This window comes from Strix uralensis, chromosome 23 (genome assembly GCF_047716275.1).
Source record: "Strix uralensis isolate ZFMK-TIS-50842 chromosome 23, bStrUra1, whole genome shotgun sequence".
In the NCBI taxonomy this organism is placed as follows: domain Eukaryota; kingdom Metazoa; phylum Chordata; class Aves; order Strigiformes; family Strigidae; genus Strix; species Strix uralensis.
This window is the reverse complement of record NC_133994.1, coordinates 9215742-9236410: the sequence shown is the minus strand read 5'-3', so window position 1 is coordinate 9236410 and position 20669 is coordinate 9215742. Positions and strand designations below refer to the sequence as shown.

General features: G+C 50.0%; 1 protein-coding gene across 15 annotated transcripts in view; it reads right to left on the bottom strand.

Annotated features, from left to right (window-relative positions):
• ZBTB40 (zinc finger and BTB domain containing 40) overlaps positions 1-16118 on the bottom strand; it is a 42880-nt gene extending 26762 nt beyond the window's left edge. For 10 of the 15 annotated variants that reach the window (XR_012632085.1, XR_012632086.1, XR_012632084.1 and 7 more), the window contains exons 1-4: positions 15959-16118; positions 11112-11274; positions 7513-8300; positions 6756-6889 (exon numbers count right to left, since the gene is read on the bottom strand). Coding sequence is in view for 11 of the 15 variants with exons in the window: in XM_074893240.1 (XP_074749341.1) it covers positions 6756-6889; positions 7513-8239 (861 nt within the window). In the remaining 4 variants the exon portion in view is untranslated. Of the gene's footprint in view, positions 1-6755; positions 6890-7512; positions 8301-8481; positions 8758-11111; positions 11275-13053; positions 13170-15958 lie in introns of those variants that run through there. The other 5 variants (XM_074893241.1, XM_074893245.1, XM_074893242.1 and 2 more) reach the window with 5 other exon arrangements.
• Between the last annotated feature and the right edge of the window lie 4551 nt (positions 16119-20669).

Here is a 20669-nt window from a genome sequence, read left to right as displayed (position 1 = left end):
ATTAAACAAAACAAAAAAATAACCACATAGACACACATCACTGAACTCAAGCTCCAGTCTGCAGCCAGCAGCCCTGGGAAGGAGGCAGCAAGCCATGACTGCCAGCCCTTATCTTTACAGCAAGTCCCACAAACCAGAGCTGAATCATCTTTTCGTTTCTCCCCCTATCAGCCAAATGCCAGTAAGTCTAAGAGACCTAATAAAACATGGTCTAATTACTTTGGAAACCCACGGCTAGGGCAGGGGACACTAGATTTCACTGCAGAACAAGGATAGATCACTTCACAGAAAGCAAAGAGCATTTTAAATGGACTTTCAGGAATCTCCAGCCTCAAGTCACAATGGAGTTACGTCTCCTAGCAAAAGCTTTGGAGAGGAGGCACGCAAACCCCGACTGTTGTGGGCTCTCAGCACACCTGGCAATCACACCCAGAGCTCCAAAACCCACTCCAGTGACCCAAAACAGCAACCAGAGGCAAACATGCCTGCACAGTTATGGAAATAAAAGGAAAAGAAATAAGCTGTAACTCTTGCTCCCATTTCCCCGGAGCCCTTTAACGCTGTAAATATTGCCCCTAAAGACACACGCTTCCCAGCTCTCCAGGAGAGATGCCAGCCTTTCAGAGCAGGCGTCCTTTATTAGAGACTCCAGGGATGCTATAAAAGTACCTTTGAAGTGGAGAGCTTAGCCCAGCTCCAGAGAGAGCGGCCATTTTCTGCTGTCATTGTCATTTTTATTTCTATGATAAAAAGACTGAATGCAACTGCTTGGGGCCGCACCAGGGGGATGGTGGACTTGCTTTTCCTAGCAGGTGTAAATGCTCATATATTAGGGCAGCGTGACAGTGCAGTGACCTATTGCAAAGAGTATCCACAGAGGGGAAGCTGCAGGAGTCCCAGCTCTTACCCGCTAACGGCATTTTTCCTGCTGAACAGAGAGACATGGACATGAAGGACTCTGTTATAAAGGAAGAAAGGAGTTGCTGCAGACGAGCTGAAGAACAAGCTTAAAGGTATTTTTTTAATACAAACATTAATTTGTAATGAGACTTGATAACCAGATCATGTTTGTTCTTAAGGTTTGCATGCCTCGCCCCTTCCAGATCAAAATGATCCTGTAAAACGCAAAATATCTTGACTCTTACCATCCTAAAGGTGCTCAGCACCCTGCCAAATACATGTTTTTACTAATAGAGATGAAAAGTAACTGGCATTGTCACAATATTTTTTTTCTTTTTATTTTTTCAAATTAAAATCAGCACAGCATTGCTACCCAGAGCTCCAGATAACATCCCTTCCTCAGTGCATGGATTTGGTTAATGGAAATGAGTTTTCAGAAACTGAAAGGCTCTGCTATTTATAGTCTCTCTCCGGAAGACCTTTCCTCGGACACGTTGCTCAGTGGGAACAGCCGCCTTTCAGCAGTGTTTTGAAAGAGCACACAGCACATTTTAGACTTACTTTGAAGCACTAACAATTCCCCAAGATCCTGGAAAAAAAAATGAGAAATACTGGTATTAGCTGGAACCCCAGCTTCCACTTAGTCATCGTGTGCCCACACATTAGAGCCTGATCCATTATGCTTCCAAAACCCTTCATGGCCAAATTGGCACAAATTAGCACACATCCAACTTCCAGACTGGAGCAAGAGATGCTCTCTGAGCAGGGAAACTGAGTCACCAAGACTTAGCTTAAGCTTAAGCTGTGCCAACAAATAGGTTCAATTCCACTGAGAAGCTTGGTCCCAGTTGGGGGTGCCAGTTCTGGTGGCCACAGCACTCCTCAGTTCCCCGGCAGTCACACACCATGGAACAGCCCTCCCAGTTCATCTCAAACCTCCCCATTTCCAAGGCAAGCTCTGAACAGGAATCCCCACAGGAGGCAGGTCTCCTATCTCCATATGATCTCCAGATTTTCCACATTTTTCCAGATTTCCTAATACATTCAATTCCTACACTGCTGTCTTCCTTCGCCCCACCACAGAACCTCTTGCTCTGTCCCTTCGCTCCTTACTATCTTCTGCTCCTTCCAAGATCTTCTGCCACTTTTGATGGGAAGATGCACGATGCTGCTCATGCAGAGCCACAACCTGCTTTTGAAATGGGCAGGAGCTGTGTCAGCACTGTGTCCTCCCAGCCAGGCACTAACCTCCCTCCTCATACCAATCCACAACACTCCTAGGAAGACAGTGCCTCTGGGACCTCCACCTCCCCCTCCAGCATGATGGTGAGATTAAGTTTTTCTGGGTGGGGACAGGGCTGCTCCAAGAACAGCTGGTGGCTGGCCCTGCAAGAAGCAGTCCTGAGCCTGGGCTGGGCTCAACTCAACGGGTGTGCCATGCTGGGACACGTCCTGTGACCCAGAGAGGACCTCAACCAGATGGACAAGTAATGTACATTCCACCAGGGAGTGCAATGGCCCGAAACAGAGACTGTGCAGGGCACCCTGAGGATTTCACCCAGGGATGTGGGGAGAGAACAAGGGCAGGTCAGTGCAGCCACTAGCCCAGCTAGCCACTAGCCTCTTCCCTGCAGGTGGGCAAGCAGGGTTATGGATTTTCATGCCTTATCCATGCTTCTGCTCCCGGTGTGAGAGCACATCTCAGCAAAAAGGCACTTCAGTGACTATTACTGAGAGATCTCCCTCAAGCATTGGCTTTAGAGCGAACACAAGCACCCAAAGGGTGGTGGGGAGGGATCTGCAAGAGACAGGCTGGAAAGCCACGGGGTCTAGGGTGACAGAAGCTAGCTCCCTTCAGACACCTCCCTCACAAGGGAGGCACATTCAGTTAGAATACTCACCCCTGAACGTGGTAACTCCTGTGCCAGCACCTCAATGCCTCCTCCATTCCCTGAGGAGAGCTGCACTGGCCATTCAGGGAGCTGCAAAGTCCCTGACCACAGGAAGCTGGTCACCACAGGGAAACTTCCAGAAGCATAACCACCAGTCCTCTGTGAACACAAACTGCTTTGCGTTTTTCTACTGATTAATTTTTGATGTGCGTAAGGGGAAGCAAACATAAAAAAAGCCATTGGAAATCTGCATGGACAGAGCTGCTGCCCACAAGAGTCAGTGGCACAGACAGCACAGGGACTGGCTCTACACATCTGGACCACAGAGAAGCTCGCAGGCTATGGCTGTGTCGTGAAGTCTGTCAGCTATCACTGTGCCTACAATAATCAGAGAAAACTAGGTTCCCATTTCTGGTTCAGATATCTGAAGTGCTTTTTTTTTCAAGCCTGCATTTGTATGTGACTGCTGAGGGATACCCCAGCACCAGGAAGGCTCTGTGGAGAATGCTGACCACTGCTTGCTCCACATAATGGGAGCAAAAGTTCAGTCCAAACTTCCACACAACTACACTAGAATGGGGGCAAAAAGTTCTCCAGCTCGGCCACCACAAAATAAAACCCTCACAACCCATCAGTTCTCATCAGGATGCAGAAGATAACAGGAAACTTCTTTCTTCTGCCGCATCCAGAAATCCCTGCAGCTGCAAATGAAGGACAACAATAACTGGACAGGCCCACAGACAATGGTAATGATCCATAAGCACGGTGACATTTATTTTTACATGGGAGAATCAACGCTCCCCCACTTCATCTGAACCCAGTAGTAGAAGGAACAAATGAGCTGTGCAATAATTTGAATTGAGTTTCTCTAAGAGAGCACAGGAAGATAAGACTTGACACCAACAAAGCTCTTCTACGCTTCCCCAAATTACTGCAATTTCAGTCTTGTTCTCATTTCCAAGCAGGTTTCATCCAAGCCAGAACCAAATTAGATAGGAATAGTTTATGTCAGATACACAGACTCTAAAACAAAAACAAGAATCACATCTCCCTAAACAGAAAAGCAACTCATCCACATTTTTCAGCCCAGGGAGCAGAATGTAACATCAGACTTGGAGAGAAGCAATAATTCTCATAAAAGCAAGCCCTGCACCACAAACCTTCCTGGGGAAAAACTCCACGACCTAACAAATCTCCACTGGAAGTAGCAGGAAATAAGGCAGCAAGACCAGAGGGGAGCAGAACAAAGGCACCCATGCAGGGATGAGCTCATGAGCAAGGGAATAGAAATACAGAGGCTACGTCCAAGGCAAAATCCCTCGGTAACCAGAGGAGCCTGAACACCAGGACAGCCTCGCTGTCAACAGGGAGGCTTGCAAACCCCCACAAACACCCGCAAGCCCCCATACTGCCCAGACTTTGTCTTCCAAAACACACTGCTGCTTGCCCGTAGAGATAAGCCACCCACAAAAAGCTCCTGAGCAGAAGGAAGCGTGCATGAGGGATGGGAGATCTCCCCTGCAGCAGGGCAAGCACGCGCAGCAAGACTGCTCAGTGCAAAGAAATGGCATCTCATAGGCTTCCAGGCTTTTACTTGCCCCGAGGCACCCAAGAGACTTCAAGCAAATGACTAGTGAAATAATACAAAAAAGGGGGAGGGAAAAATTAAAGGAGAGAGGAAAAAAGTAAAATCCACTGACGTCTACCACTGGCACAATCTCAGCCTTAATTACGCATCCTAAGCTGGGCTCTTTGGAGCTGAACTTGCACTTTAAAGCATGACTTAAAAAACACACTGCTGTGCTTCCCCCGAAGAAAACACTGGGCTCTTGTGGGAAAAAGCTGCTCCGTCTGCCGGAAACAGAGCCCAGGCTCGGTGCTGGTGCCCACAGGTTCTGCTTGTCTCAGAGGGGAGCTCAGAGAGGGACAGATCTGGCTGGGCCCTTGCTTACAACAGACTGCAGTCTGTGCCCCCCACTGCCCTGGGGCTGACACTTTTCATGCTTGTCACAGCTGAGAAGCGATTTTTCAGGAAGGCTTAAAGAAAATCCATTTCTCATTTATTCAGCATTTATTTATAGCTGCAGAAAAATTGTCCAGCTGCCATTTTGCGGTCAGACACCCAAACTGTCTCTGAGCTCCACAACCTCTCGCTTGGCTCCTGCTGCAACAGCTCATTTGGGAGCATAAAGGGCCAGGCTCGAGTCTGTGAACCTCACCTGCTGGGTCCTGGAGGTGCTGAGGAAACATGAATCAACAGCCACTGCAAAGCAATAGAAAATGGGGCTGTTAGGCAGAGCACAAACGAGGCCACACGCCTGCCTGAGCACTCTGCAGGTGCGGTTCTGCCCCGTGACCGTGGAGGCAGCACAAGCGGGCAAGGGAAGGCATGCCAGCACGGGTGATGCCTGCTGGCACGAGTGCATGGAGCTGCCAAATCCTTTCTGGCAGTGCTCATCCACATCACCCAGCACCCTCCCAAGCTCTGCTCCAATTGCCAAGGTGCAGAAAAGGTAAAACCTTAAACCTGACCTATTTTTCTGATCAGGGCGACAAACAATCATACAAAAACCTAATCCTTCTTGGGGCACGCAGGCATGCTGAGAGCAACGCACTCACAGGTGCCTGTCAGCACAGTCAGGCTTGCTGCTACAAACACGAATTAGAACACACATCCCCCTTCTAAAGCCCTGTAGATGTTAAGTTCAACACCATCAGGAGGGTCAGCAGGTAAAAGAACATGAGCCTCCCTCCGCAAACATTCAAAGGCTCATCAAAAAAGAAACCTGCACTCCCCAACTCAAGGGAATTCTCCCTGCTGTCATACAGGTTTTTGTCTAATAAACAGGTTACCTTGGGTTTTTAAAAGCAGAATGCCACCACAGCCAGAATGTCCCATGTCTCATGGTCATAATGGTACTGGAGGGACCAAGTGACTCAAATCCAGACAGCTTCCCAGCCAGCAAACACATGGGAACCTACAGAGCACCGCAGCCCCCCGACCCAGGGAATAGCATTTCTTGGCTTCAAAGGCTCAGCTAACCACAGAGCCACTGAAGAGCCAGCCATAAAACAGTTGCATTCTCATTTTTACACACACAGAAAAGGTACACAGGGCGGTTCATGCACCCTGGTATGAAAAACGCTCCATCAGAAACACCCAGATGAGGAGAGCAAGTCCAGTTCCACCCTCACTCCATAGTGCCACAGCTTTTTTCCCAGACCCTGCGATCGTGCAGCAGTGTGCAGCCAGCATGAGTGCCCACATGGACCCACCGCAATCATTTCCAAGTTCCGCATCCTCCTGCACCACGGCCACACCAATACGGACATAACCTGCTGTTTCTGTGGTGGCTTCGAGCCGCTGTGTACAGCTGGTACCAGGCTACCATTGTTCAGAGCCCAGAGTATCCTTCAGCATTAACCAAGCACCAGACTCAAATATCCCCTCTGACAGTAACTCCAGCATCATTCACCAACGACAACTGCTTTTAAAGTGGCACAACACCAGCAGAAGTGCCACAGGGTGGCACCCGTAGCCCTCCCGTAACGCTCCCCACGAGCGGGCTGCCATACGCAGAGCCGAGCAGATGCTCCACAGCAAGCTCTCGCTGAGGGCTCGGGAAGTCTATTTTGGGATCTCATATGTCAGTCATCTACAAGCCGATACAGTTCCCAAAGCAAATGCCATAAACAGAAGAGAAATCAGCGCTGGAGCTCTCCTACAACACAATGTCTTCAGGGTAGGACATACACTTCTTTACCTACACGCATGAGCAGCTTGCTCTCACAGATGCTTCTCTCCAGGGTATTGTTCAGGTGAGCACGTGTTGCCCTTCAAACAACCAGGCACCAGCGCCCCAGTTGCCCATGAAATGATTTCCTAAACAGGGCACAAACTATTCCAGCCTTCAGCAGGGTGAAGAAAAAATCTGTATCATTGACCCAAGTAAACACACCTACCTCCTTTTGAGAGGCATCAATTTCTCTGCACTCTTCTAGTCTTTTCAGCACAGCTCGGGCATCAGAAAGGGCCTCAGAGAAAACACTTTCATATCGAAGAAAGAAATGCAGTTTACAGCTTTTGCTCTCTGCTTCTGTGTGAGAAACAAGATGAGTTATTTGCTAATTGAAGGGATTCACAGAAAGCCTGATGTGATTGAAAGGCATCAGTTTGTAACCAGCACATTGGCTATAATAGGGAAACTGTGACTCACAAATCCCTTCTAAAGATATCACGCAGCCTGGAGGGAAAACCAACAGTTTATTTAACACCAGTTATAAATGGAACATTTATTTTAAACCCAGTACAGCCTCTGTTTTCCTCCCATGCTGAACAGGAGTTTAAAGGATAAGGTAGCATTAGCAGGCAACTCTGTTCACTTACTGTGATAAAGATTGCCTTATCAACCTCATGTCCTGCACTAATGCAGACCCCACTGTACGTCAGATGCAATCAGGTGCACAGGTAAGAAAAGTTTTGCTCACTACAGCTCTGGTAAAGTGGTGAGCGTGAAGCAACTGCAAAGGCCAAAGGAGAGTATTGCAAGGTGCCAAAGAAAGTCCCTGCAGAAAAACTGTACATCTTGGTGCTGCTGCCAACCCAGGGCAAACTAAAAAGAACAAACACAAAAGGAAAAGATCCCCCATAACAGGAAAAAGTGAGTCAACATGGTTGCAAATAAGAGGCAATGCTGTGCCCAGACCTGTGAAGTCTCACCTAAATCCCTCGCTCCTTTCTCCTCTGGAGGCTCAGCAAGCTCCTCTTCCGCACAGCCACCCTGCTCATCACGGGCAGGCTGGTCAGGACGAGAGCCTGAATCCTCCTGGAGGGATCTGGAGTCACTCGACATCGCGTCCTGGCGAACCCAGGTGTGATTCACAGTAAGTTCCTGGCCAGGAGGAGAAACATCTGCTTCTATTTCTGCTTCTACAGCACCAGGAAAAGGGGAAACTCTCCGAGGGAGGATAATATCTGTTTCTCCTTCACCAGGTTTTTCAGACTGGGGCAGGTTATTAGCTTCAGCACAGTTTCCAGATGAGTCTGCTGCCTGGCTGGAGACTTCTCTCACTACCTGGCCCTGAGTAGAACAGCTGATGAGGTCCCTGAGGAGGTTTTTGCAACTAACAGCCACATCAAACATCTGCAGACTATCTGCCACGGAGATAACTTTGGTGAAATTGTGTTTCCCCAGTGGGAGTTTGCCACTGTATATCATCTCCAGCAAGAGTGCAAACTCCTCAGGGGTCACCACAGAAGCATCGATGGAGATGGTGTCTGTGCTGTCCAACAGGGATTTAAAAAGCAGGCTGGCAGCAGCCAAAACCACCTTGTGTGCTCTAAAATGAACATTCCCAATGAAGATGGTGCAATCGCAGAACTGCTTCTCTTTGCAGAGAGCGTACAGCTGCTGCAGCAGCTGCTTGCTGTAACTGGGAAGCTCCATGGCACCAGGGTCTACTGGCCTCCTCTTGATATGGTCTCCACACTGCTTTCACAAAGCCCAGCTAGTGAAAAAAAATAAAGGATCCTGTTAGCACTTTGCTCAGATAGTAGCCAGACAGAAAGAAAGAGTAAGCAAAAATTACTTTTCAGTTTACACCTCCTAGTAGTTTACTATGCCGCAGTTCAGTGGTTACAGCAAGAGGCCCCATTCTGAACTCACGCTCCCCAAATTCAGCAACTTACCCTAGAGGAGCTGGAGAGTCTAGATACTGTTCAAATACAAGTACTTCACAAAGAGCTGAGGAATGAGTACTGAGTCCCAGGAGCTACAAGAAGGGAGAAGCGACTCCCTGATGTGCCTCCTGCCACAGAGCTCAAGGAGGTGTGAATGCTCTTGAGATCAGGCACTGCAGTGCCAGGCTCTCCCTGCCTCCAGAAGCCAGAGCTGATACTGAATTCAGAAGCTGGTTTCTGAAAGGGCAGGTGGGGAAGCAGCGCAGGAAGACCTCTTCAGACCACCTACCAAACAGAGGAGAATCTGAGCTGTTGGTTTTGACCTGCGAAGCACTAAGTGGTTTGGGACCAGTTCATTTTCTCCCCACATCACTGCTAAGATCAGCAGAGGCACACGAGCATTAGACAGAGGCCTGCTTGCAGCCCAGGGCCTTCAGCACCTCCCTTCTCAGCACACCACGGTCCTAACTCATCAATTTACAAGTCTTTACCCCCAAGCTGTAATTTCTTGCTGAAGTCCACAGCCCTAATTCCATCTACCAGAGCCTCACTTTTACTTTTCTCCCCACCCCACTGCAGGAGTGAGAATAGATAGGACATCTGCCAACACAATTTTTATCAGCGGGATATCTGGAGTTTTTATGTAAGCTAGACAAGATAAAGATGTTACTGCCTTGTCTACACACTAGGATGCCTAACACTGGTCCTGGCAATGATGCTGAAACAAAACAGCGTGAGCGCTAGGGGAAGAGCACCTGGATGGACACGATTTACGTGACCTTCAACTGCTTAACATCTTCACACTCAGCTTCCTACTCTCTTGTAGAGAACAGGAGTAATATTGCCTGTCATCAGGGCACGAGCTTTAATGAGCCAATGCTCATACACCGACTTGAGGCACTGCCTCACACAAAAGTAGGCTCGGAGCAACTCCCAGCTTACACCAAATTGCAAGTTGCAAGCAGACACTGGGTGCAGGTTGAGCTGGCATCTCGCCTCGCTCCCACAAGGCGCCAACCCCTCTGGAGTTCAGACTTTGTGGGAAGCGGGACCTCCTGCCCACAGGCAGGCAGGACTCCAGCTGTCCTTCTGCATGGCACTGCCTGTGGTGGCTGTGGGAAGACAGGAGGGAGCCAAGAGACATCACTTCATACCAAAACTACAGACGGCTGAGCAACTGGTTGGTGGATACCACCTATGCAGGAGAGCTCTCCTGCTCAGCCAAGAGCTCTCCCATGCTTTAAAGATGAAGTACTATGTAACTTGCTTTTCAATCAGCAGGATAAGATCACAGATGGTTTTGACATCACCTCAAAGCAGAGGTGTCATGCTCCCCATCTGAATACCTTTGAAGCAAGAACACAGGGTAGGGGGGGTCCTTTTATGGAGGGCAAGGAAACCTAAGTAGCTGTGTGGTAGTTTGACCTTGGCTAAATGCCAGGTACCCACCAAGTCGCTCTATCACTTCCCCCCCCTTCCCCCTTTTCTCTCAACAGGGCAAAGAGGGGAAAGAAAATAAGATAGGAAAAAAAACCCCAACAAAACAACCAACCCTTGTGGGTAAAACAAAAGCAGTTTTAATATAAGCAAAGTGAAGCCAGACCCAGTACAAGCTGCTGATACCCCACCCTCCAGCCTCCCAGGAACAAGAGCTTCTCTGGGCACATGGCTGCCAAAGGCTGGCTGGTCTGCAGCTCACCTCTGCTATTGCGCAAGTACCAGAGCTCCCCCCTCACCCGTGCACAGGGCTGGCCACCTGCACTTCCACCCTCTTAAACACCCAGGCTCTGTTATCCTCCCACGCTGTTGTAAACCACGAGCAACCAAGCTGCCATCAGTGGAGTTGCTGCTGGTCGTGGGAGAAGAAAGAGACACGTTTCTTTTGCCAGGCTCAACGTAATAGCAGTTTTAGTCCACCCACTCCTTCCCTGCAGCTGAAGGACTTCCAGTATCTGAGATTAAATTGGGTCTGCTGGTTAAATAATAATAGCTGTGGCTCTTCCTACAAAAGGGCAAGAAGGAAGAAGCATTGATGTCCTGGAAGAGATGTGTGCTCACTTTGCCATGAATAGCCTTCTGCATAAAACCTATTGCTTCTATCATGGCAAGCTGGAAGAAGCAGCAGCACCGTCTGCTCCCTCTATTCCTGGCAAGAATATAGAAGACATATTTGCCCATGACAGCTCAAAACAGTAAAGCTCTAAGCAGCCTAGCAGCACGTCCCTTTTATTACAGCAACTCAGAGCACTGGAAAATGTGTCCTGAGCAATTAGATCAGCCATATTTGTTTCAATACATTTTACTTCTTTAATTATGGGGACCCAAAGATCCAGTACTGCCAAGGAGAACAGACATTTTTTAATGAGGGGTGATGGCCAAGACCATCCTCAAGGCAATTGCCCCCTACTTAGAACACGCTTCAGGGTTTTATTCAAAGCTTACAGCCAGAAGGGATCACCACCAGCAATCTGATTTCTCATCCGTCACTGCCTCCTAGATTTCCGGACTCAGTAACTTGGGTTTGGCTAAAGCTTCTCCTCCAGCAAGGTTCCCAGTCATGATAAGAACTGCTTTTTAGGGGGAGGAGCCTCCACCACCATAGTTATTCTAACTGTTAAATTACAGGTCTTGTTTCTTACCCGAATTTGTCTGGCTTCATTTCCCAGTCATCTTTGAGACAGCTTTTGGGAGATTTGGCTGGAGGACTGAGCTGAACTGAGAATCTCTTTGAGAGCAGGTGACTAATACTTCAGCAGCAATGAGTGCTTACAGAGCACGAGCCATCTGCCTCTGCGAGCACCACTGGTAAGAAAAAAACAGTTACTTTTTCAGCTTAAAGCTGCTTCTCCACACCCTCTTTGGAGCCAGGATCACTGGGGTTTTTTATGAATTTCAAACTTAAGGTAAGTGGGCTGCTTCTGGGGTCTCTGACACCTGAGAAACAGCAGCACTGCCCTATGACAGAATACCATCTCACTTGAGTCAGAAGGGGGGACAGAGGAGACAGATATTTGCTCAGCTTAGCTACCCTCCAGATGGGCTTTGCAAAAGAAGAATGAATCTTTTGAGAAACATCAAAGGACATCTTAAGCCTCATCCCGCCAGCTTCTCAGGGAGAACACCAAGGTGGCTTAGGAGTTTTCATTCCACTGACTTCCAGTGAGACTGCAGAGTCAATCAATTTGAGTCACATTTTCAAAAGTGTCTAATATTCCCAAGGCTCTGCTCAACCACATGTTGATAAATGTCCTCCTGTTCATCCTTAAGCAGCAGTTATCATCTGGGACTGCTCTCAGGTCACCCACTTCAGCAAAGAAGCCCCTTCTTCTGAACCTCCCAAGTACAGGAGGTCCAGAACAGGTCTGCACCAAACGTTACCCTCCACCATCCAGTTACAGCTCTTTCCTCCTTTCCCCAGGTATTTCTGTCCCATACACCTCCACAGTTCAAGAGGATCATGTCTTTTTCTTTAAGCTACATTAGAATAGGAAAATGATATGTTGATAGCAACAACACTTCTTCACAGAGGAGGAGGAAACAGGAATACCCAATTCTACCTACATGACTGAATGGGAGTTTCCAAATTAAATTACTTCATTATTCACACAATTACTTCAAACCAGATTCAACGGATTCAAAAGCCATCCACATCACTAGGTTCATCAAAAGATAACTGTAATTTAGGACTGAGCACTTTAGCAGTTAGAGCCTACAGAGATAGGTGCTCCAAAGATGCCCAGATGACACCATCCCTCCCTTAGAGTTACGAGGCTGCCGCAGTACCTCACATCATCAGAAACTCCATCACAAGGCACAGAGCAAATTTTAATGCCACCATGGCCTTAGCAAAAGGATTCTGTATAACTCTCATTGTCATAATTAAGGGCTTTTACAAGGTGCTGGTCAACACACCTGCTGGCATTAATAAAATAACACCAAAAGCTACTTCCTGCATTGATTAGTAGCATCTCAGTGGCCAGTTGAAGATGTGTTCCATGCCTGAAATTCTTCTTTGGGATGCACATGGAGCAGGCTTTTTTTAGCTTTCAAAAAAAATTTTAAAAAACCCCAACAACTATTGCTGCCCTGCCAAGAAATTAAACAATACCATCACACGGCTTTCTAAAAGCACAAACCCACAGCCTTGTGCTCCCTCTGCTGACAGCACCGCGCAGTGCAATGCACAGACGGGTAATAAAACTTACTAAAAGCAACCTGCATTCGCGGTGCAAAAGTAGAAGACAGCAATTCCTACACAAGCTCTAAAAAGCTAAAATAAAGCAGGCAGAAAGAACTAACGTGGACAGAAAGCGTTAAGCAAAATGGAAGAATCCAACTTCTCTGTCTCAAGTAAATGCCACTTCTGTTAGAGCTGACTGGAGGGTCTCAGAGGAGCAGCCCAACAACACGCCTGTTCCCTGCACTCTCCGCTTTCTGCTCACAGGAGCTACAATCCAAAGTGGCCATTGCAGTTAGCGCAGGGCCCAGCCCACGAAGGCTCCCTGCCCTTGTGAGAGGAGCTCACACCATCACTGCCCGTTTTGTACTTACTCAAAGGCTCATTTCACAAGACTCACGTACATCAGTAAATGCAGCCGGACAGAAAGCTGAGATTTGTTCTCTCCTGTTCCTTGGACCTGCGGTCCCTCGAGTGCAGTAACAGCCTCCAAGCGATGGGCAACTTTCTGTTTTTAGCTCTGAGGAGTTAAGGACAGTGACAGCCTTAAATCTGAATCTGAATACTTTTTGTGTGTGTTTACTAGTTTCCTGTTTTCTTGTTACTAAGATGATGACCTTACAAAGAGGGTTATTGCAAAGCCAGAAAATCATGTGCTGCAATTCAATTTTCGTACCTCTCCCACCAAAAGTAATTCAGTCTTTGAAGTGTTGAAAGAGGCTGAGGGGTCATTACCTTTCTCTGGGGTGCTCCAAAGAGCCAGAGCAAGCAGCTCTCCCAGAAGATAATGTAAAATCCAGTACAAGGAGCCAGGGCACACCAATTTGTTTTTCAATCTATTTTATTTCAGTTCAGAGCATCAGTGCAGACAGATACCAGAGGAAAATAAGCAACACTTTGACTAAATGCAGTGCTCCACAGTCTCCAAAGGCAGCAGAATATACCGCTCAAAAAACATGCAACACTTTGGCTATCTCTTCTCCACTGATGCTCTGAATGGAAATATAATAGACTGAAAAACGAATAGGTATGCTCCAACTCTTAACAGCACGTTTTCCATTACTCTTCTAAGCGAGGGCTGCTGTCTATCCCTCCTGGAATAGGGCTGTCCCAACAAAAAGATGAAATCACGCAGTGGAAAACCAGCATAAACCCAAAGCAACAGCCAAAGTTTGCTCCAGTCGCTGCTCATCCACGTCTCATTTCGCCCAACAGTGAAAGTGGTATTTGTATTTTACAGGTTCCCATAACATCCTCAAAAAACAAAAGCTGGACATCTGAACTCCCGTTTGTCAGGTAGGTTTACATCAGAGAAGACTGCATGTTGTCATTTATTAGTGGTTTAAAAAAAAGAAACCACACTGCTTTGACCAGTTTTTTCAATCCGTTTCGCTGTCAGCAGAAATGCAGAAGACATTTGTTCCTGCACCTACGATCAGACAAGGCACAATGCACCTGTAAGGTGCCTTGATTAAAGGCTTCTTCAAGCACACAGGGTTAAAAAAAAAGTTTTAAAATGACACTTCTCAAGTGTGGTCAGCCCAAAATGGGGACTGGTTCCCTCAGACTTGTTAGTAAACTACAAATAATTACCCTGAATCTATTGAGATAGTCAGACAGGAGGGACTTGGACTTCCACCACTGTCACCTCCTGCTTTAGGCCAGTGGAGAGGCACCACCAGAGCCCCGAAACTCCATTAAGGCAAAAGGACCTACAACAACTCTTCAAATGTGTGTGCAGCTGCTTTAAAATACAGACAGAGAAGGATGCTGCAATATAAAAGCCTAACAGCATTTACCCCAGGAAGCCAACTCTATCTCCTGGAAAACTTCTGTAACTGCTGAGCTACAGTCTGGGCAACAACAGGCGCATTTTCAGCACCTTCTTTAAGGGGTATGTCATGACAGTTAACTCAAAATATACTGGAAAGAGAGATGAAACAAGAGCAAACAAGCTGGCCACAGAGGGTGGGGTGGTCAACCAGGAGAGGACCTCTGTTCTGGTCCGTACTCCAACAGGCTATTCCTGTACCACCCAATCCTCGTACCGGGGTGTGAAACCCAAATTCCTCCTCAAAGGCAGGACACTTGGTCCATCTTAACCAAAACCCTGCAGAATCATGCTCCCTTATGACTTCATGGGCCAATAAACCAGGTGTGCCAGCCTTCCTTTCCACCATAGAAGAAATTACCCCTGAGACTCACCTACAAACCTGTCCCTCTCTGGGGAGGAGGTGGGTTTTATTGAGCAGGACCCACCATGGCACATTCCCGTAACACATCAACCAGCGAACAGGCTGCTACAGAAAGGGGCAGCCCTGCTCCTCCCTTCTCCCAGCTCCTCTGCAGCAGCTCTGTCAAGCTGGTGATCACACAACGAACTGGATCAGAGTGCTGATTTCTCTGCTTAGTGCAAAAAACCTATTTATTTGTCTCTTGATGAGTCAGTCTTCTAACTGATCATCTCAATGAACAGACATGAGTAGTGGTCCAAAGCAAAGGAGAGGAATCTGTAGCAAAAAAGGCATGGAAGAGCAAGGTAATTCCCTTCCCTGTCTAAAATATTTTCTAGAAGGTTCACAACTTCTGCCCAAGCAGGGGACACCACCCAAAGATCCCCTAAAGCACATCTAGTGACAAACTCTTTGGGGGGTTAGTAGTACCCAGCTGGCAGGCTCTGGCTCACTGCTAAAGCCAAAATTCTGGTGGAAGCATCTTTGATTTTCAGCGTAGGTTACAAAAGGAAAGACTCCTGCCATGTTTTCCACAGTAGCGATGCAGTGAACCAGCTCCCTTCGGCAGAAGGGACACATGCAGTGTTTTAAATGAGAGGGACGACAGTCCTTCAATTTTCTGCCCCCCCGTGGAGCACCTATCAAGCACACCTCGTTTTAATACAGCACTCCCGTGGGGGATCCACCTCCCGGCCAGGCTGTAAGCGAGGGCAGCCCGCAGGCTCCCTTCAACCTCCTCGCCCGCCTGCGAAGGCTTCGCGGGAGCCGGCCCCTCCCTGCTCCCGTTCCCCTGCCCCCCGGGACGAGGCAAACCGCCCCGCTCCCGGCGCGGGCCCAGCGGGGCCCCCCCGCGCGGGTTTGGCACCGAGGTGGGGAAGCGAGGCCGGGCCCCGGCGGGGGAGGCCGGAGCTGGGGACAGCCCGGCGGGGATGGAAGGGAGGGGGGGAAGCTGCCCGCTGAGACCCTCCGGGGAGCCGCAGCGGACGGGCCGAGCGAGGCGGGTCGGGTCGGGCCCGGCCGCCTCCTCAGCGCGGCCCCCGGCCCGGCCCGGCCGGCGCCCCGTCGCCATGGTTACCTTTATTGGGAGCGGCGCGGCGGACACGACGCGCGGCGGCAGCAGCCGCCACCGCGGGAACAATAAAGCTTCAACAACAGCCGCCCCACCCCCCTCCGCGGCGCTGGGCCGCGCGCCGCCATCTTGAGGCGGCAGCGGGCCGGCTCCCGCGGCACGTGACGGAGGGCTGGGGGGGGCAGGAGCGCGAGCGGCCGGCGGCTGCTGGGCATGCGCAGTTCCCGCGCGCGCGGCCCCTCCCCCCCCGCCACTGCTCACGGGGCCGCCCAGAGGGAGCGAGTGGCCATGGCCGCCGCGGCGGCTGCTCCCGCCCCGCCTTCCCCGCGCCCGGCTGCCTCAGGCGCCCTCGGAGTCCCCTCGGTTCATAAACCATCACCCTCCTGGGGTAGAGCCGGGGCGCGTTTCCTGAGGAGGGCGGGGGTGGCTGCGGGGGGCCAGTCGGGCTGAGGCGGGGGGTCTCCGGTGAGAGCGAACTCTGCTTGTGGATCACCTGCCCTTAGGCTGGGCCAGGGGGAGGAAAGATCTGGGCTGTGCTGGCCTTCCAGAGCCAAGATGATGGGATTTGGAGGCGCTGGCTGTGGGAGCGGGGCAGCTCAGAGGGACACAGTCCTGGCAGTGGGTCCCGATCATCCTTCTGCCCCCTCAGCCGTTTGCCCAGCTGCTAGCCCTTGGTTTTGCAACACACCGCTGGCACGGCTGCCTGCTCCCTCCTGGCAGCCATCTCAATATTGTAGTGGTCACCTACACCTTCCCTAGCCACCCCGAGGGCAGCCTCGCCAGCCAGCCTGCAGCCCAGCGCAGAGCCCCGCCACAGGCTGGGGAGGCCACCTGGGTCACCAGGTCTGGAAAGTGAGTTGGGGGGGTTGCTGGTAATCCTGCAGGAACCCCCTGGGTCTGTGGCTGTCTCCTGGAAAAACAAGGGCAATGGAGTCGGCAGGTACTGAGGGCCATGCTTTTGAAGGTCCTGTGTACGTATGCTGTGCATTAGCCTGCGTACAGCAGGACGAGGGGTAGGAGCAGGCTGTCCTCCCTGAGCCTGCGCGCAGGCAGCCTGCTCTTGGGGCAGAGCAATAAGACCCCAATTTGTATTTCTGTACAGACACGCACTGGCGTAGCAGGAGTGCTCCTTGTTCCTCCCCAAGACCTTGGTCTGTTTACGTTCCCTGTCTCTCTGTCAGTAACCTGACCCAGCCCACAGCTCAGACAGGGCCTCTGGGTGCATTTCATTTCAGCAGGCTCTGAGAGCTTCCAGATGGCCCCAGTAAGCGGAACTGCCCCTGCCATCAAACAGCCAGTGCAGGGAACAGTCAGAGGCCACCGAGTGTCCCTGCTGGCCTCGCTAAATCACAGCTGTGCTCGGATCATGCCCTGGCTGGAGAAGACGTGATCCCTCTCCCGTGTGTTAACGTCAATGGGGCGTTTTCTGCTTTCTGTACAGTTGCACAGTGCCAATGTGCACACCTGAAAGCTGCTCTGTGCACAGCTCCGACAGTGCTCTGGGGAAGTTTTGTCTGATTCGTGTCATTGTGCAAGCAGAAAGATTTGGGCTGTATTCTGCATGAGAAAAAAAAAATCGCCAGACAGTGCAGAGAGTAGCAGGTTCAGGCATTGCCATTTGTATTCCCAGGCCTGGAAGGGGGCTATCTGCTGCCATCTATTGATGGATTGAGGAAGAGACCTAATGAGCCGACTCATCTGCTAATTTTGGGAGAAGTGCATGGAGGTGGGGAGAGTAATACCCTCGGCTATGTAACTTTAAGACCAGGCTGTGTGTGACTCGGTAGAGAGCAGCAGGCAGGCATGCAGGGCCTGGGATTGTGGGTCCTGGCGACTGTCAAGCCCTCCGCAGGGATGCAGATGAAATTCTGGGGCTGGCGTGTGGTCAGGCAGATCAGTTTGCAAACAAATGGGTATTAATTAGAAACCCACAACGTCATGATGAGACCTGCTCTGCTCTGGGGCCTCTGCGCTCTGCCAGGGAAATGCCTTTTGGCCGGGATCATCAGCCACGAGTGGCACAGCCAGCTATTCTGGCCAGTAGAATAGAAATGGCATTGCAGCAGCAGGTTTGAAGGTCACTTTTGGTGAATGCAGGAGAAGCAGGACAGGCCGTTTTCTTGCAGAGGTGTAGAGAGAGGTTCCTGGGGACCTGCTCAGACTATGGTCCGTTGCTGCTCTCCTGCAACTAGTTGTCTCTGTTACAGCTGTCAATTCCCACTCCACCAGTTTTCTCCTAAGTGTTCCTATTTATGTGCTGAAGAGTTCCCTGTGAAAAAGCGCTGGACCCAGATCCGGTTATTTTTATCCTCAGGCCAGTGATGATCAAAGCGAGTTGATGCTGAAGCCCTGAGAAGTCACTCGTGTCTGTTGCTCTGTGGCTGCTGACAGCAGCTGGCCTAAAGATGATGACCAGGCTGTGTCAGATGAGAAACCTGCTCCCCATCTGCCTCAGAGAGAGGCTGGCACTTGCCAAGAAGCATCGGTGAGAAGGGCAGCGAGTGCTCCCGACCACACTAGAAAGACCATCCTCATCGCCAACAGATCTGCACTTGCTGGCAGGGTCATCACATGCTGTCTGAGGCAGTGATGTATCACAGCAGAGTAGGAGATGTGCTTTGCAGTAGATACTTTCTCCAGAGCAGCAGAATCTTTCCTGCAAAGCCTAGGATGGCAGAGAAGAGCCTCGATGTCTCTGGTACCTTGAGTATTGGCCCTTGGGGAAGAAACTTGCGGGTCCGGCACTAAAAGGGGTCTAGTGGGGCATGAAGTTTTGGCTCCATGTTTGTGAGCCTGCCTGTGTAGTGTCTGGTTTGGCTTTGTGTTATGGTAATGCAACAGATGGCCTAACTGGAAGGGACTGCAAAGCCAACTCCCCCTCACTGTCCTTTCCTTGCGTTTGAAATCCATAGATGATTTTCTGAGAAGCAATTCCTGCATACATCTAGGGAAACTAGTGGTAGACTTGGCAGTTCTAGGTTTAGGGTTGGACTTGATGATCTTAAAGGTCTTTTCCAACCTAAATGGTTCTACTTCCAGCAAACACCTGGAGTAGGCATTTTTTCACCAGAATTAGAGAGAGGAAAAAGCTGAATGCCCATCACTGCCCAGATCAAGGCAGCACAGTAAAAGGCTTTTTGCTGAAACCAGCTCTGGAGTCAAAATTGCTGTTTTCTTGGCAGTGTCTGTGATTCAGGGTAGATTGATGGAATGATGAGAGAGCAGCTACAGTCTCCTGCCTCACAGGTCGTGGACAGTGGTGTTTGGAGATTACAGGACAGTAGCATGATGAGAAATGACAGAAGAGAACAACAAACACGCCCTCAGAGAAGGCAGGTGGGCTTTCCTCCATGGGCTGAATATAAGTGCTCAGAGGGGACAGTCCCATGATACTCTGGCTGCAGGGACAAAAACACACTCAGAAGTCCCCTTCCCCATCTGCCTGTTTCTGTCCCTTCCGCTGCATAACTCAACAGGTTTTGGGGCCACGCTGTGTAAATCAAACCAGTGCCATGACCCAGGTCAAGAGTAGCCTCCCCAGGTAAGGAAAGGGGTGAGGAAACAGGGGACAAGAACAGTGTCCCAATATAGCTTTGTCAATTCCCATCACAGCAACCCCCTGTTGTCCACTGGAAATGTCTTAATTCTTGTACAGCAAGTACTGGTGAGTGGAGGTGTACCACCTGAATGTTTTCTTTCCCCAAGTGTAGGACCGTAGGACAAAGCTCCACCAGGTGACTCTTCAGGGAACCCACAGGGGAAGACCTGAGTGAGGTGAGCTGGTTTTGAGATCACCATCCTGCCAGGGATCACTTGTGTCACACGAAGGTGAGCATGTACAGTGTCTCGCTCCCGCTGTCTCACTGGGAGCAGGCAGAGGTTCCACAGGTCCAGACAGGCGAGAGGACTGCTCTGCCTTGCTGTGCCAAAACTGTCTCCACACAGCTTGGAAAGCTCCCGGCAGGGAGTCAGATGGTGTGAAACACAACCTCCTCTCCAAAGCTGGGACACTGAGTCAGTCCTCTCCTCTCCAGAGGAGGTCACATCTTCCGGAGGGGTGGGTCCAGGAGGTCTGGCTGGGGGGGATCGCTCCACCGATGAAATCCAAACCACACTGTTTTCACAAGCTTTTAACTTGTGCATCTTTTCCAGGCATCACAGATCTGCTTTGGATGCTCTCTGAGCATCTCTTGGTGACAGCTGGGCGCAGATCTGCCCACACAGGAGAGGAGAAGTAAGACAGGGGGATGCAGCCATTTTGGCTTAGTACGGACAGGGACAGCAGTGAGCCAGGCTCAAGGACATGCAACTACATCTTTCCCCTCCTAGTTCATAATCTCTCCTCTGCACCGCAGCCTGGGTGGTAGCAAGCTCCGTCCCTGGCTTGCGGATTCTCCTTTTGAGCACTTGAGGGCACTGTTGGAGTTTGGAGAGCGGCAGATTTCTGGGGCGAAAGATTTGTTTCATGTCGTACCATGCAGAGGCACATCATTTTGCAAGGACTCTGGCTTCCACTGGAAACCTTGCCGTTCACAGGGGTTTATAACTTTGGCATGAACGCCCTGTCTCAGGCAAAACCTTTCACAGAAAATATCAAGTGATGGAGACTTTTGTCTTCCTTTTTCTGTAAGCATTTCTCCCTTCCATGTTTTTATCCCCAAAGCTTCTCTCTTGAGGGTCTGATTTCAGGGAAAAGGGGTGGGCTGCACAATCAGTT